The sequence below is a fragment of the Symphalangus syndactylus genome, chromosome 18, assembly GCF_028878055.3.
Source record: "Symphalangus syndactylus isolate Jambi chromosome 18, NHGRI_mSymSyn1-v2.1_pri, whole genome shotgun sequence".
Taxonomy (NCBI): Eukaryota; Metazoa; Chordata; class Mammalia; order Primates; family Hylobatidae; genus Symphalangus; species Symphalangus syndactylus.
In genome coordinates, this window is record NC_072440.2 from 83,643,195 (window position 1) to 83,659,376 (window position 16,182).

General features: G+C 46.1%; 1 protein-coding gene across 1 annotated transcript in view; it reads right to left on the reverse strand.

The window, feature by feature from the left end:
• The window catches only part of PLB1 (phospholipase B1), a 212,625-nt gene that overhangs the window by 104,970 nt on the left and 91,473 nt on the right, over positions 1-16,182 (reverse strand). The window contains exons 8-13 of the mRNA XM_055253334.2: positions 13,512-13,552; positions 12,874-12,917; positions 9,415-9,505; positions 9,043-9,094; positions 6,345-6,431; positions 264-326 (exon numbers count right to left, since the gene is read on the reverse strand). Coding sequence (XP_055109309.2) covers positions 264-326; positions 6,345-6,431; positions 9,043-9,094; positions 9,415-9,505; positions 12,874-12,917; positions 13,512-13,552 — 378 coding nt within the window. The remainder of the gene's footprint in view (positions 1-263; positions 327-6,344; positions 6,432-9,042; positions 9,095-9,414; positions 9,506-12,873; positions 12,918-13,511; positions 13,553-16,182) is intronic.

Here is a 16,182-nt window from a genome sequence, read left to right on the forward strand (position 1 = left end):
AGAGGCCTTAGGGAAGAGCAGAGCCACTGAGGACTCAAGGAAGAGCCGAGTTTCTCTCAGAAGTTTCCTTTGCAGGAGTGGAGTGTGCTCTCCTGGCCCATGTTCTCATTTGAAAGGATGAGAAGATGAGGTCCTCTAAAGTTTCCCCTTTCCCGAGGGTCCCAGTCTCCCTCACAGGGGTCTATTTCCCTACCCCGGTGGAGGCCATGTGAGGGTAAATGGGCCCCACCGCCCTCGGGGAAGCCCTAGGCCCGCGGCCTCACCTCCTGCTGCAGGTAGTCCAGCACCCCCATCAGCTCGTCCACGCCGCCCGCCGCAAGCCCGTTCTGTGAGAGGAGAACCGTGCTAAGTGAGGGTGCCTGCAGGAGGACCACAAGGTGAGGCCACCCAGACTCACGACAGGCCTGTCCCTGCCAAGCAAGACCACAGGCAAAGGCCCCATCTAGACCTGGCATTCCACAAACGAGGATAGAGTTCCCAGAGCTTCCTAGTTTTGTCTTCGTTTTGTTCATCCATTTTCTCCCCAACCCATCATCCACCTGGGAAAAACCAAACTCCCCCTAGGTGACAAGTTCCACCAGGAAAGGGCAAACTCAAGGTCAGAGCAAGATCAGAAATACCTGGTGTGATTCTGAAGCTCACACTGAGGGACGGGAGACTTACTCCCAAAGACTTGAGGAATCGCTTTTTCCCAAAGAAAATCAGGTCCAACAGGGAAATACAATTAACCCGTATTCAATGCCCCAGATGGGCCTCAGAACCTTCTTGTGATCCTATCTTACCAGCCTTTCTCTTGCTGTGTTTGCCCTAAGATAAGGGTTCCTAGAGAAAGAGTATGAGTGGGCCCTGCCACCTGAGTATTTAAAGACATCTCCCACCTACTCAACACACACAGCACTCCCCTTCCTGCAGGTCATGAAAATCAACAAACGAAGGACCTCAAAATGGACCCTGCTTTACCTTTTTTTTTTTTTTTTTTTGAGATGGAGTCTCGCTCTTTTGCCCAGGTTGGAGTGCAGTGGTGCGATCTCGGCTCAGTGCAACCTCCACCTCCTAAGTAGCTGGGATTACAAGAGCCTGCCACCATGCCCACCTAATTTTTGTATTTTTAGTAGAGACAGGGTTTCACCACGTTGGCCAGGCTGGTCTCAAACTCCTGACCTCAAATGATCCACCTACCTCGGCCTCCCAAAGTGCTGGGATTACAGGCTGGGTGCAGTGGCTCATGCCTGCTTTACCTTTTCAATGTGAAAAATAATAAAAATTACAAGACAAACTCCTAAGTTGCCTGCAGACTGGCTGTCCCCTAAGGCAACTTGGCTCAGACAGGAAGACAAGGAAGGCCAAGGAGCTGTTCTGTTTCCCGGAGGGGACACAGGCAGCGACTCTGGAGACAGCTGTCAATCACCTGGGCTGGCACCGCACGGGAGGAAATGCAGTGTCCCTGTCTCTCTGCCCCTTCACCGGCTGTCCCTGCTTTGGTGTGAGGCTGGCTTCTGTCTAGTTTTCTCCTAAGTGAGCCGCTCCCGGACCATGACATCAAACATCACCCTCTCCTTCCTGAAGAGCCCAGGGGAACTCTGTCTAGAGGCATCCATGCTGCCCATCTGAACCATATCCACTGTCCCTGGAGAGGCGGGGGACCCTGGCGTGGCTCTCCCTAGAGTGTGAATCTTGCTGTAGAAACCCCTGGTCAAGGTGTTTACTTGCAGCTGCAGAGGGAATCGGGGCCCACCCAGTCATTCCAGGCACTGCATGGTCGTCGCTCGTGACACCAACTGTCCCCGTTTCTCAGTAGAAGACATTATGCTCCTATAAGATGTCCCTCCTCTATAAGGTCATACATAATAAACTCCTAGAATCCAAAGTCAGGAAAAAGCTGATTTCTTCAAATGAACTTGTACATTTCCATTTGTATCATTTGCCCCCTGGTTTGGAAGAATGTCTATTATCAAACATGTGCTTGAGACCCGACTTAACTCTTTCTAATAAATTATTTTCTTGGGATTTATACCAAGGAATGGGATTATTCAGTCAAACACTAGAAACACTTTTAGGTTTCTTGAATCACACGCCAGTGTACCCTCCAAAAGGCTGCCACCTGTAGCTAGAAACATTTACAAGGGATAAATGTGTCTGTTTTCTTATCAGCTTTTTTTTCTTCTGATTTTAAAACATTACTCATTAATAAAGCTAAATTTAACTAGAGAGCAGTAAGCAAGTGTCCAGACCCAAAAAGCATCCTCAGGTCACTGCTGTGAGCCAGGTTATCATTGACCTCCAAAGCTCCTGCCTTCAGAGCCATTGTCACACCTAATGGATAGTTCCTGACTTGACTCTCTGACTTTGGTCATAAGAAACTCCTAAAGAACAACTGTGGACACAGGCCCTTGTTTATTTCCCATTAAAGGAGCCCAAAGTTCTCCACAAGGGAAGAGAATTCAGGTCCTATGGGGCAGGACAGTAGCTCAACATTTCCTCTTAATGGTAAAACATGTTTTTCTCGTGTGAACTTTTTGGAAACCCTTGACACCTGCTCTATAAGGTCAGGTGGCAGCTGGTGCCCATCTTCTCAGCATTTGCCCACAGAGAGATCTCCAGTGGCCCCTGGGTCTCTACAGAGCATTTGTTTTGTTTTGTTTTTAAAGACAGAGTCTCACTCTCTTGCTCAGGCTGGAGTGCATTGGCATGATCTCGGCTCACTGCAGCCTCCACTTCCTGGGTTCAGTGATTCTCCTGCCTCAGCCTCCTGAGTAGCTGGGACTACAGGCATGCGCCACCACACCCAGCTAATTTTTGTGTTTTTGGTAGAGACGGGGTTTTACCACGTTGGCCAGGCTGGTCTCTAACTCCTAACCTCAAGCAATCCACCTGCCTTGGCCTCCCAAAGTTCTGAGATTACAGACATGAGCCACCATGCCCGGCCATCTACAGAGCACATTTTTACAACCACCAAGGGAGAGCTTATACCTGAGATGTGCTTTCAGAAAAATAAAAATGCCACATAAGAACTTCTTAAATGAGGATGCTGAGCTACACCACAGGATTAGCTTAAACAGGGAGGTGTGGCCAGAGGTACCACGAGGAGGTGAGTGTGGGTGTGGGCTGTGAGAAGGGCAACACCAGCGGGCCTGGCCAGGAGGCCAAAGGAGCCAGGCCTAGGAGCCACAGGGCCTCTGGGGGAAGTGGAAGTGGAGGTGAGATTTATTCCAGGCATCAAAGCCTTGGTGGTTTTTATGCAACAGGAAAAATCAAGATGGAAGAAGAAATAGAATAAAGAGGGAATTTGAGTGGATGCTAGCAGGTGTTGCTATAATTAGCTAAATTTATGGACATCAAGTTATTGGTTTACAGCTGTTTAAAAATGAGGCGGCACTACTTTTGTCATATGTTTTGAACCAATTAAAAGTGCGAGCTTCTAAGTGTGAATAAACTCAATTCATATGTAATCAACATGATTAGATCTTGCAGGAATTTCTCATGTTGACAAAAACCATTAAGTCTAGAACAAGTGTTGGGAAGGTTGTGGAGAATAGGTGCTCACTGCCACTGGTGAAAATATGAGAGTTCAGCCACTTTGGAGGGCAATTAGGAGACAGAGCCTATTAAAACCCAAAGTGTGCACACCTAATGACTGGTATAGGAATCTACTCCAGGCGCTTTTCTTGAGACTGTTTTTTTCTTTTCTTTTTTTTTTTTTTTTTTTTTTTTTTTTTTTGAGACAGAGTCTCTCTCTGTCGCCGAGGCTGGAGTGCAGTGGTGCGATCTTGGCTCACTGCAATCTCTGCCTCCCGGGTTCAAGTGATTCTTCTGCTCAGCCTCCCGAGTAGCTGGGACTGCAGGTGCCTGCCACCATGCCCAGCTAATTTTTGTATTTTTAGTAGAGACAGGGTTTCACCATATTGGCCAGGCTGGTCTCAAACTCCTAACTTTGTGATCCACCTGCCTTGGCCTCCTAAAGTGCTGGGATTACAGGCGTCAGCCACTGTGCCCAGCTCTTGAGACTGTTTTTATCTTGACCCACAGTGTGACATGTGTTTCACATCCCAATCCAGTACAAGTATCCATATAGAAATGATGCAAAAAATCTCATTAACCAATACTTACCTTACTACGTATGCAATGAACTCAAAGATTTTAGAGTTTATTCTATTCTCTTTTTTTTTATAATGTTGGTTGCAATTCTTTAAACTGATTTTTTGACTCACTAATGTACTTCAGTCCACAATTTGAAAATCACTGTATCTAGGAAAACTCTTCCACATAGTCAAGTAAATGAGCAAAACTGTTTATTGTAGCATTGCTTATAATAGTGAAAAACTAGAAATACCTAATGGTGAAATAAAATGCAGTAAATTTACACAGCAAAATACTCATGGAAGAGAAATAAACTCATTCCATATGTATCAACATGACTAGATTTCAACAATACTTGGTTAGTGAAAAAAATCGTTCAGTAGTACACACAATAGAACACTATTTATATTAAATCTCTCTCATACACACATGCATGCAAAATAAGGCTTGGATTTATAGATATGTAAGAGGTTTGCAAAGAAAAAGGGAGAGAGGATTAGGGAGGTGGCAAAAAGGATACATATTTTGCTTTAACTGATGTTTTAGTTTTTAGAAGGAAAATATTTGCGTATTGCTTGCATAACTAAAAATACAAATAATATGTAGATGAATACATGTGCACAAGAATACAACATGTATTCAAGAATGCTTGAAGGCATAAATACATGAAAGCATGCAAGAATTTATGTAGGAATGTTTAAACACAAGACAAAGTATATGGAAAAATCATCAATGAGTCTAAGTATTCATAAATGCATTCATACATTTTAAAAAATCATAATGCTATCATGAACAAACTAATCACAAATACAATAGCATGTGTCTGCATGTAAGATGAGAAAATGAATTTATACATGAATATAACTTATGGATGAATGATTCTATTAGTGAATACATAGAAGAATGCAGCAATGTCTAAATGCTTGAACACTTCAGTGCGTGACTGCATAAATGCATGAGTTAATGTCATGAATTAATGAGTATAGAGAGGAATGCACCAATGTCTAAATGCTTGAGCATGTCAATGCACGAATGCATACATTCATGAAGTAATGCAAAATGACCAAAATGGAGGGCTGTGCAGAGAACAAACGAGGCATGTAAATTTCACTTGGCACTGTAGAAAACAGCATAAACTGGAACAATAAATATTCATTATCTATATGTTAGAAACCCAGGAACAGTACAGGAATATTGGCCAATGAGAGCTAGTCAGGAAGGTGGATTTCCATCAATGTTCTCCCAAGGCTTGACATCACTAAAGGAAGGGGAGTTTTGATGGTGAGCCTGGAGTCAGTGGGAGTGTGGGGCACTTGAAGGAAGGCAAGAGTATCTATTGTAGGAGAGGGGCACAGAAAAGAAACCACCACCTCCAGAAGCTCCACCATGCCTGTGCCCTGGCCTGGAGGGTGGCGAAGAGGACAAGCTGGTCCCACAAGTGGCAAGGCCAGCGTGGTAGCAGCCAGTCTTCAGGATCCTGAAGAAGAGTCCAGATGCCATTTCACCATGGCTTAGATTTCTAAACCACCCCTTACACTTTCAACTGATCCTAATCTGAATGATCTTCAGTAAAGACTTAAGTCATAGATATTCACCTACATAAATAATAAATGAGACCACATGCATCATGTCCTGTTTCCAGAAAAGCCAAAACACTTGGAAGATACAGTCTACTTCAATAAACAGCAGCCTTACCACTACAAATAGAATTCATGGGCCAAGGGGTGGGGATGGTATGCACCCTGCTTTATTTCCTAAATTTGGAACTTACATGAAATCAGAATTAAGAGGCAAGAGGTTTTTAACCAACTAGGACGCTAATTTTCTCAGTTGCGGAATGACTGTTGACCCAGCTTATCTATGCCTCTATTTCCTTTTCCTGATATGAGGGATGGTAAGTAAAAAACATCTGTTCCTTGTGACAGTTATGAATGCACGTCATATGTACAACATTATGAATTATCTAATGTCACTGAACTGTACACTTAAAATGATTAAGATGGTCAACTTTATGTGTATTTTATCACAATAAAAAAAATTGAAGCAATAAAACCCACAAAATGCCTGTTCAAGCGTATGTTTCTTTGAGTATCTGTCTGTCTGCCCGTCCGTCCGTCCATCCATCCATCCATCCATCCATCCATGTTGTAAAATAGGTGGCATTAGCCCCATCCTGACAGCTGGGGTTCGGGTAATCAGGCATGTTTAGTTCACTCCCTCTCCACCCCAGCATCAGTAATCCCTCAGTCCCCAAGGCTGCCATTTACCTGTTGAGCAGAGGGGCACAGGTGACATTGGCTTGCATTACTGAAGAACACATTGATGAGCTTCCAGTCAAATTGAAAGTTAAGTTGCTGAAGAAAAGGGCAACAGCATGAAGAGGAGATTGTGGTAAGACCTTGAACCAAAACAATGTCTTTGTTTTCATGTCTTTCCATTTCATACACCTATCCCTGAAAAACTCATGTATGAATTTTTTTCAACAGTAGTATATGGCAGGAGTTTAAAGTGGTATAACTGCTCTAGATTGACAAAATATATCCAAAACTTTTTTCAAGTTGAAAGACACACCTTTTGATCTAATTATTTCATTTCCCCAAATATAGTTTAAGGAAACAAGGATACAAGAATGATTCAGCTACAATGATGAAGCCTTATGCATAAGAAGGAAAAACTGGAAACAACATAAATGCCCAAAACAGGGGACTGCTGTGTAAACTGTGGAACACTCATGAGATGAAACACTATGTAGCTTTTAAAATGATGCTGAAAAATGTAATTATCATGGGAACTAATCTATTGAGAAAAGTAGGTTATAAAAAGTATCTCTGGCTGGGTGCGGTGGTTCATGCCTGTAATCCCAGCACTTTGGGAGGCCGAGTTGGGCGGATCACCTGAGGTTGGGAGTTCGAGACCAGCCTGACCAACATGGAGAAACCCCATCTCTATTAAAAATACAAAATTAGCCGGGCATGGTGGTGCATGCCTGTAATCCCAGCTACTTGGGAGGCTGAGGCAGGACAATCGCTTGAAATCGCACCATTGCACTCCAACCTGGGCAACAAGAGCGAAACTCCATCTCAAAAAAAACAAAAAAACAAAACAAAAAAAACAAAAACAACAAAGAACAACATCTTTATCCAGTAACATCCCTGTTTTATAAAATATATAAAGATATGGGCCGGGCGCGGTGGCTCACGCTTGTAATCCCAGCACTTTGGGAGGCCGAGGCGGGTGGATCACGAGGTCAGGAGATCGAGACCACGGTGAAACCCCGTCTCTACTAAAAATACAAAAAAAATTAGCCGGGCGTGGTGGCGGGCGCCTATAGTCCCAGCTACTCGGAGAGGCTGAGGCAGGAGAATGGCGTGAACCCGGGAGGCGGAGCTTGCAGTGAGCCGAGATTGCGCCACTGCACTCCAGCCTGGGTGCCCGGGTGACACAGCGAGACTCTGTCTCAAAAAAAAAAAAAAAAAAAAAAAAAAAAAATAAAGATATATATGCTAGGAAAAAATATGGAAGGTAATTACACCAAGTTATTAACCATAATTATCTTTGGGTTATTAGGATTAAGGATGGTTTTACTTTATGCTTATCTGTGTTTTCTGATTTTTTTCAGTTATGAACATGCATTTCTTGTGTAACCAGAAAACAAACTTTGGTTTTTTAAGAGGCAGCACAATGTAGTTGAGGAACACTGGACTGTGAAGCAGGCACTTTAGATTTTGGCTCTAACTAGCTGTGTGAACTTGCACAGGTCACATGACTTCTGGGAACTTCAGTTTCCTCATCTGGAAAATTACAGGGTTAGACACAGGGTCTCTTCTCTATTTTATAGAATAATCATTATTTCAGAAATTCTGGAATTCTCCTGTTCAAGGAAAACAAACTTTATGGTGTAGCTCCTGCTGTAGTCCCTGTCCTTATTATATGCCTTAGAATGACCTTCACTTCACTTCCTGAACTCTTTAATGTATGCATGGCTGGCTGAAACAGCAGCTTCCCTTGGTTCCAGCAGTCCAGGCTCAGTGCTTGGTTAGATACAGTTTGCTAGCAAGGCTTGCCTTGGTTTGATACTTGCCCATAAGGGCAGCACAAAAGATCGAAGGATGCTTATTACAAACTTATATAGGTTATCGAGTAAATAGTATACGAACTGTTAGGAGAGTGGTACCAAGGCACCCAGCATGTATGCGACAGAGGCCTCCACACTCAGAAATAAAATTAATATAGTAATTATTAATAACAGCAATCACCACTACAATAACAATGCAAGCTACAGGCTTTTATATTATGTATTGAGTCTGTGCCAGGCACATCCAATACCTCATTTAATGCTCCCAAAATCCTATGCTGCAGCTCTTTTATCACCCCATTTCATAAATAGAAAAAGTAAGGTTTAGGGAGGTAAGTGCCTTACCCAACATCATACAGCTAATAGATGGAGAATTCAAGATTCAAACTCAAACCAGTCTCACCTGGAACTGAAGCTCTCCACCACCTCCCTTTGGGAGAAGTCATTTAGTTCATCTGTTGACTTTCAGCAGGACCACACGGAAAACCATTCTGAACAGGATGGGTCCTTTTGGCTGAGCATTATGACTCATCCTGTAATTTCAGCACTTTAGGAGGCTGAGGCGGGCAGAATGCATGAGCCCAGGAGTTTGAGACCAGCCTGGGCAACATGGCAAAACCCCGTCTCTACCAAAAATATAAAAATTAGCCAGTCCCATAACTGGTATCAAAGTAAATAAATAAATCAATAAAAATTAACAACAACAAAAAATAATTGGTCCTTTCCTTTAATGACCACCAGAGAATGGCAAAGACATTTTTTAAAGAACCCAGGCCACACTGGTTGCCGAGTTCATGGTAAAATGGTACCAGGGCCATCATCACTTTGGTCTGCCTGCCTTGCGGCAAAGCCAGGCAGCCCAGCCATGCCAGAGTTGGATGGATGCTTACCAGGTTCTCTTTCATGTTTCTCACCAGTTCTTGAGCCTGAATCCACAAGTCTCTACGCAGAGGGAGGGAAACAGAGAAAAATCAGCTAAATGTTATTTTGTCAAGGGCTGGAAGCTTGCCCCTTGCCGTAGCTCAGATGCCAGTCTCTGAGCTTTACCCGCCCCTGGCTTCTGAAGGGTGGGCACTGACCTGCTTTTCAAAATGAGGCTCATCAGGCAAACTGAAATCAGCTTGAGGGGGCATTTGGGCTTTGACTTAAATACTTCTATTTTTAAGCCTCTTTGACTTTGCCAGCCCCCCAAATCCTCCCACCTATATGTTGAAGGCCAGTAGGAATACATAACCCCAGAGAGAGACAGAAAGGGAACTTACTCAGCACTATTGTGGGGTACGACTCTCTTTCCAGTGTGGCACACAGGCACTGGAACAGAAGGGCTGAAATGTCTGATGATGTCTGAAAGGACTAGAGAGAGAACTGGTTTGAGGCCCTGGCCTTCACCAGCTGAAGGTCACCTCTAAAGACTGACCTACCTACTGCCAGGAGTGGTGGCTCATGCCTATAATCTCAGTACCTTGGGAGGCTGAGGCAGGAGGATCACTTGAGCCCAAGAGTTTGAGACCAGGCAGGGCAACATAGCAAAACCCTGTCTCTATGAAAACAAAAATTAGCCAGGTGTGGTGGTGCTCACCTGTGGTCATAGCTACTTGGGTGGCTGGGGCAGGAGGATGGCTTGAGCCCAGGAGGTCAAGACTGCAGTGAGCTGTGTTTGTGCCACTGCACTCCAGCCTGGGCAACAGAGCAAGACTCTGTTTCAAAAAAAAAAAAAAAGACTGACTCCCTTCCTCTAGGGTGAGCTGCCGGGGTCGCCGCCCCTATTCCAAGGCATGGTCCTTCCTCACATCCTGCCTGGGGCTGTGAGGCCACCCCTGTAGCCTCTGTGAGGCTATCTGTGCCTCTGGAGCAGGCCTCTGGAAGTGAAGGAGCTAAAACTGAACATCTGTAAAGTGCTAGGCCAGGCCCAGTGCTAAGCATTTTACATGCATTATCTCACTTAATCCTCAGTAACAAACACATGGCAATATGATCTCTAAGTTAGAGAAAGGGAAACTGAGACAGAAAACTCAAGCGAGCTGCCCAGGGTCTCACAGCTAACTGAGGTTGCTGGGGTTTGAACCAGAGTTCTGGGACACCAAGGCTTTTCACTGTCATGTGCTACTGCCTCATTAGAGAAAGTGATGCTGGGACAGGGACTCGGGCTGCCTTCCAGCCCCCCTCCCTCCTCCTGAGAGTGACAGCAGGGTGGGAAAGCTCCAGGGAACATGCAGAGAACACGTCCCAGAGCTGACAGCCAGAGGACCGCTAAAAATAGTGCTGTCAGGAGCAGTTAAGTTGTGTCTTGCTCCTGAGAGCGAAGAGGGCAGAGTGGGGAGAGAGTGTCATGGGAGGGAGATGCCTCCACTCCTCCCCCCAGCTCCCCTTTCTTTTTGCCCCATCCAGAAGTGCCTCAGGGCTTCATGGGAGCAGGATCCAGAAGGTGGCTTTAAAGGGGCTCCCTGTGAAGGAGGCTGACACTGTGCAGGCAGCAGGCAGGGTGCGGGTGGGAGAGCTGGCCTGGAAGTCAGGGGACTGGTCACTTGGCTTTGAAACCTTGGGCAGCCTCCTAACTCGTGTGTGATTCCATTTTCCCCATCCTTAACCCAAAATAATGAACTTCATTCTCTAACCCCCGATTGGCTTGCAAAGAAACCCATTTCCACCTGTAGTGGGAAAGCGGGGAAAGTTCTGAGCTGGGTTCAGGTTTACAGGGACAGCATGAACGTGTGCATGGGTGAGGGGTACTCTTGCTCCCTCATCTGAAGATAGTCTGTAAGGATCAATGACAAAATACAAATATTTGGTGATAGGTCTGAAAGAGATTGCTTTCTGAATGAAAGGTACCTGTGTCAGTGCTTTGTGATCAAACATGACGTTGGATCTTTTCACGTAAATTTGCCAGTCATTTTGTTTTAAGCCCGCTGTGTACTTGGTCTGTCCTCACTGCCTCCAAGTTGCCTGGCAGCAGTGGGGTGAGAACAAAGGGCACAGCCCGTGGGGCTGGACCACCTGGGTTCACAGGGACCATGCCGCTTACTGAGCACATAGCCTCAGGAAAGTACATTTACCTCCCTGACACTCAGTTTTGCAACCCACAAAATGGCCATGGTGGGCGAGGGCATGGCTACGTTTGGAGATCTCAAAGGTCAGGAGGCCTCTAAAGTTCTGAGATTGATGGTCAGGTGGGCTGAGTCCGAGCCAGCCCCATCCCATGCTGCACAGCACAGGCCTGGATGTCCCTAGAGTACTTTCTTCTGGGAAGAGCTGCTCCTCCTGCTGGCTCAGCCACGCAGCTGAGCTTGCAGCTGTGGTCTCCACTCCTCCCTCCTTCCCCATTGGGTATGCTGGAGTAAGGTCTGCCTCGGAGGGCTTCAGAAGCGAGATCTGCCCTCACATCTGCTTTCTGCGGGACATCTGGCCGGCTGGGACTCCCGGCTGCTCTGCTTAGAGAGGGGCACTCAGACTTGTTACAGGGCAAATTGGGAGGAAAAATTGAGACGAATTGAGCAATTAGGCAAAGAGGCATCTGCATTTGTGGCTTCGGGGTCTAAACTATATCCCATCTTCCCAGACACCCCTCAAACAAGCTGCTTCTTTTTTCCTACCACTTCAAGACAAACAGCGCCAAGCCTAGGCATAGTTGTGATAGCCACGGAGTTGGTAATGGGCCTCCTCTTTCAGAACCCTTTGATTCTCTCCAAGGGGACCCTCCTGCCTACCGCTTTGGCCGCCAACATCCTCTCACCTGCCAATCAGATTCAGGAGGGCTGAACTGCCAGGCTCAACCTTCCCTGCTGGACCATGAGTTCTGAAGGCCGGGCCAGCATCCTGTTCATCCCTGTGCTTTCCAGGGAACCTAACGATTAATGGGCCCCTCCCTTCAATTCACTGGCTGAATTGACAGGGCACTAGCCGCCTCACTTGTTCATTACTCCTGGGGAGCATCAGCTCAGCAGAGCACTTGCATTGTAATCTACGTCTTCTCGCTCTAATATGGACGGCAAAGTGGTTTCCCTTATTCTTGATTTATGAGCACCAAGCATAGGAGACTAACATCCCGCTAGGCTGACCCAGCTGCCGTTAAAGGACTTAACTTCAGGGTGACTTAATAGAATTGTAAGGAATCTCTGATATTACATTTTTAAAAAACTAAATTATGATAGTATATTCGCAAGCACCCTTGTAAATCAAAAGGCCAAAATGCTAACAACAATTATCTCTAGATAGTGGGATTATAGTTGGCTTTCATTTTTTTCATTTCATTTGCCTGAACCCAATTGATGTCTTCTATTTTACAAGCAAGGGCAATATTACAGGATAAAATCAACCGAAAATTTGGCTGGGTCCTCTCCTTGGGTGGGAGGAGTGAACCACGGGCGTTTTCCCTGGATGAAGTCTAGCCCTGGGTCTGTGTGGGCAGGAAACTTAGGACTCTGGCCCAGACACCCATTCCAGCTGGCCCCTAACCTCTCTCCTAGGTTCCCCAATCTTAACCCAATGCCCACTGGCTTCTGTTTGCCCAGAAACCCTGGATACATTTCGCACATCCCCCATTCAGGGTTTGTGATTTTTCATATCCTGACTTCCTTATCTGTCCTCTCAGAACACCGTCCCCTTTCTCCTGGGCTCCAGTGATGAAGTGGCTGGTGGAGTCCATTCTCTTTATTAGAGAGGATGCTGCTGTGTTGGGAGGGAGAAGGGCACTCTGAAATCTGGCTGTGAAAACCAGAACTTACCTGTCATCACTCCCATGCACACCTCCTGTGGCCTTTCTTCAGTCCTGCAGGTAGAAGCAGGCATGTGAGTGTCAGGCTGCGTTTGTCACCTGCCAACAGCCCTTCCCCTTGACTGTGGTCTATTTCATAGTAGTCTTTGGCCTAGCCTTGCTCTGGTTCTGGGATTACCCTCCCAGGGGTTATAGGCACACCTCAAGTGGCCATGGAGTAGACAAAATGGGGAAAACAGCTCTCTCGGACCCTCCTCCGCTCCTCCAACCCACTCTCATCTGGCCCAAAGCTGGAAGGGGAAGCTGACCCCAGGGTAGAATGAGACTGAGCCTGGCCCCAACTCTGCACGGTTCCCCAAGAGCAGAGCAAGGAGAGCTTGTGGGGAGAAACAAGAACTCCCTCTATTAGCCTTTGCCACTTCTCCTCATTCACCCCAAGGACCCGCTGGGGTTCTCAGGCAGAGGAAGGGTTGGACCAGGTGGCAGAAGGCTGGGTTCTGGGAGCTTCTCTGCCACCTTCTCAGAGGGCAGCCTTGAGCAAGGCACTGAGCCTCCCTGGCCTCCAATCTTTCCCATCAATAAGGCAAGAAGATTAGATGGGAGCATCTCCGGGCTCCTTTCTGTTTTCTGTGTTTTCAGGATAGTTACCATTTTTGCTTCTCCAGATCGCCCGTCCCTCGGTCTGGAGGCTGGAATAGATACTCAGTGTTAACACCCAGCCAGGGGAGGCAGTGGAGCCTCTTCCAGTCAGATCCCAAGCTGCCTGTCAGAACTCCCCCTCCTGCCAGTAAGAGGGAACCTACAAGCCCAGGCTCGGCGGCTCACACCTGTAATCCCAGCACTTTGGGAGGCTGGGCACAAGGAAGATCACGTGAGATCAGGAGTTCAAGACCAGCCTGGCCAATATGACAAAACCCCATCTCTACTAAAAAATACAAAAATTAGCCAGGTGTGGTGGCACATGCCTGTAATCCCAGCTACTTGGGAGGCTGAGTCAAGAGAATCGCTTGAACCCAGGAGGCAGAGGTTGCAGCGAGCCAAGATGGTGCCACAGCACTCCAGCCTGGGCTATAGAATGAGACCCTGTCTGAAAAAAAAAAAAAAAGAGAGAGAGAACCTAAGGAGAAAGATGAAGCCTCCTTCTGCAGGGAGGAAAAATTCTTGGCTTCCTCTGCAGCATGTTTGTCAGACCTTGGAGCGATACAAAGTGTGGGATGTTTTCCTCCACTTAGATTTCAATGCCCCCTGAAGTCATTAATTTTTTCCACAGAAACAAAGGATTGTTTTATTATGACCCTCCAAAACCTGGAATTTATTTAATTCTTCCCCCACTAGACATAAGAGCCATGAAGGCAGGAATGTGTCCATTTTGTACTTGACGATGTTCCTTGGACCTAGAACAGTGCCTGGGCATGTTGAATCCATATTTTTGGAATGAACAAGATAAGTTTCCAATTTCCCCCTTGGTAAAATGCTGGGCAACACAGGACTTGAGCTCTCTGCTGAAGTTCCTAAGTCTAGGACTAGATTTGAGACCGTGGTAACTTGCCTGGGAATCATGTCCTTTTGCAAGCTCCCAGAAAGCTTGGAATCATGCCCAAGACATATAAAATACTCAGCAAATCTTAGCTCTCCTTGGTTGTATTATTTTCAGTTTCTGATGTGAATTTTCTCTCTCAAAATTCCTAGAAGACAGTATCTCTGGGTGTGGTGGTGACACGCAGACAGCTACACTGCATCACCTACTCCAGCCTGCACCACTTCCCTTTAAAGGGCCCATCTGTCCTGACCACCCAGCCACAACGAGCACCTGCCTATAGACCTGGGTCACATCTCTGCAGCTGTCCAGGTAGGACAGGCTGACTGGGAAATCTCACTAATTGGAGACAGCGTCCTTTGCTCCTCAATAAGAGACAGAAGCTAAATCTCCCAGGGAGACAAACAAAAGTCACATGAAGATGCAAGTCAGATATTATTTAAAAAGACACCCGACAGGCTAGGTAATGAGGGGAGCAGGCCTCCTGGGGCTGTGGCAAATTGGACAGCCTGGGCCCAAGCAAAGGGGGCACCCCCCAGAGTCATTTTTCAAGAGGAGCTGGAAATGTGAACACTTACTTGAAGTCTGATTTCAATGTTGGCGGCTGATTCAATTAAAGACGAAGCGTCACTTAGGACCATCAATTTGCTTCTGGTAATTAATTGATAGATCACCCCTCCCCCCAAATGAACTTGATTGGAGGAGAGGGTAGTAAAGAGAGATGTTGGGAGGAAAGAGGAGAGAATAAGAGGAACGAGGCCAGGAGAGGGGGTTGGGGGAAGGGCTCAGAGGGCAGCCACAGAGAGGGGAGGCTGCGGCTAACCCAGCAAACTCCACATCCCCATTGTGCCCACTCCCAGCCACTTTCCCTTCACACTCTTTGTTTGCTGAATGCCTGCCTTATGGCAGATACTGTAAGCCTGGGGCTGTAAAGCTAAGTAAGACACAGGCTCTACCCTCAAGGAATTTGATAGAGTGAATCGTAACCTCCTTGGCAAGGAAAAATATCTATGACACTGAGTCAGAAAAAAAAAAACAAACCTCGAAGATAGGATATTGCAGTATGACCCTATTTAGGTTTTATATATACACCTATTTCCCTATGTATTGCTACATATTGGAGAATGAATGAGAATGTATATGTGTGTGTGCACGTGTGTGTTTGTTGAGGTAGAGGAATAAAAGATGTGAACATGGTCTTCTATTGTGTGTACATCTGTTTTTTCTTATATTGAACATGTGTCACAAGTGTTATTTGCAGAACTTCTACAAACATTTATATAACTGATTTTTGAAGTTCTACAAGGAAAAGGGGGTCTATAGCAATTAAACAAATGCTAGTTGTAGTTCCAAAGAAGTGCTTATACCTTGGTTACAGAATGCTCCAGGCACTCGGGGCAGAGGTGTCAGCACTATGGACTTTTTTCTTTTTAAATTCACTGTCTTCCATTATTTTGCCCTGGTCTAGCTTTTAAAATACACACCCCAGGTAAGTTCATGATGGCCCTCTCTCTCTTAGGACAGACAGCGGAAGAAGGCTTGCAAGCAACTGTGCTTTCAGGTTTTTATCCTGAAGTTCGAGGTACCCGTCAGTGCACAATGATCCTGGGGCTGGGAGGTCATCCTGATGGAGTCGTGTTCCTGAGAAGGGGGAGCTGAGCGACAGCAGGAACTGTCAGCCTTGAATAATTCATGGACAAAGAGCTCTTTCCGAGATGAGACCAAGGAGTGCAAGTCGCTGATGGGCTTAAAGTTAGAGACCGACGCTGGGTGGAGATTTCC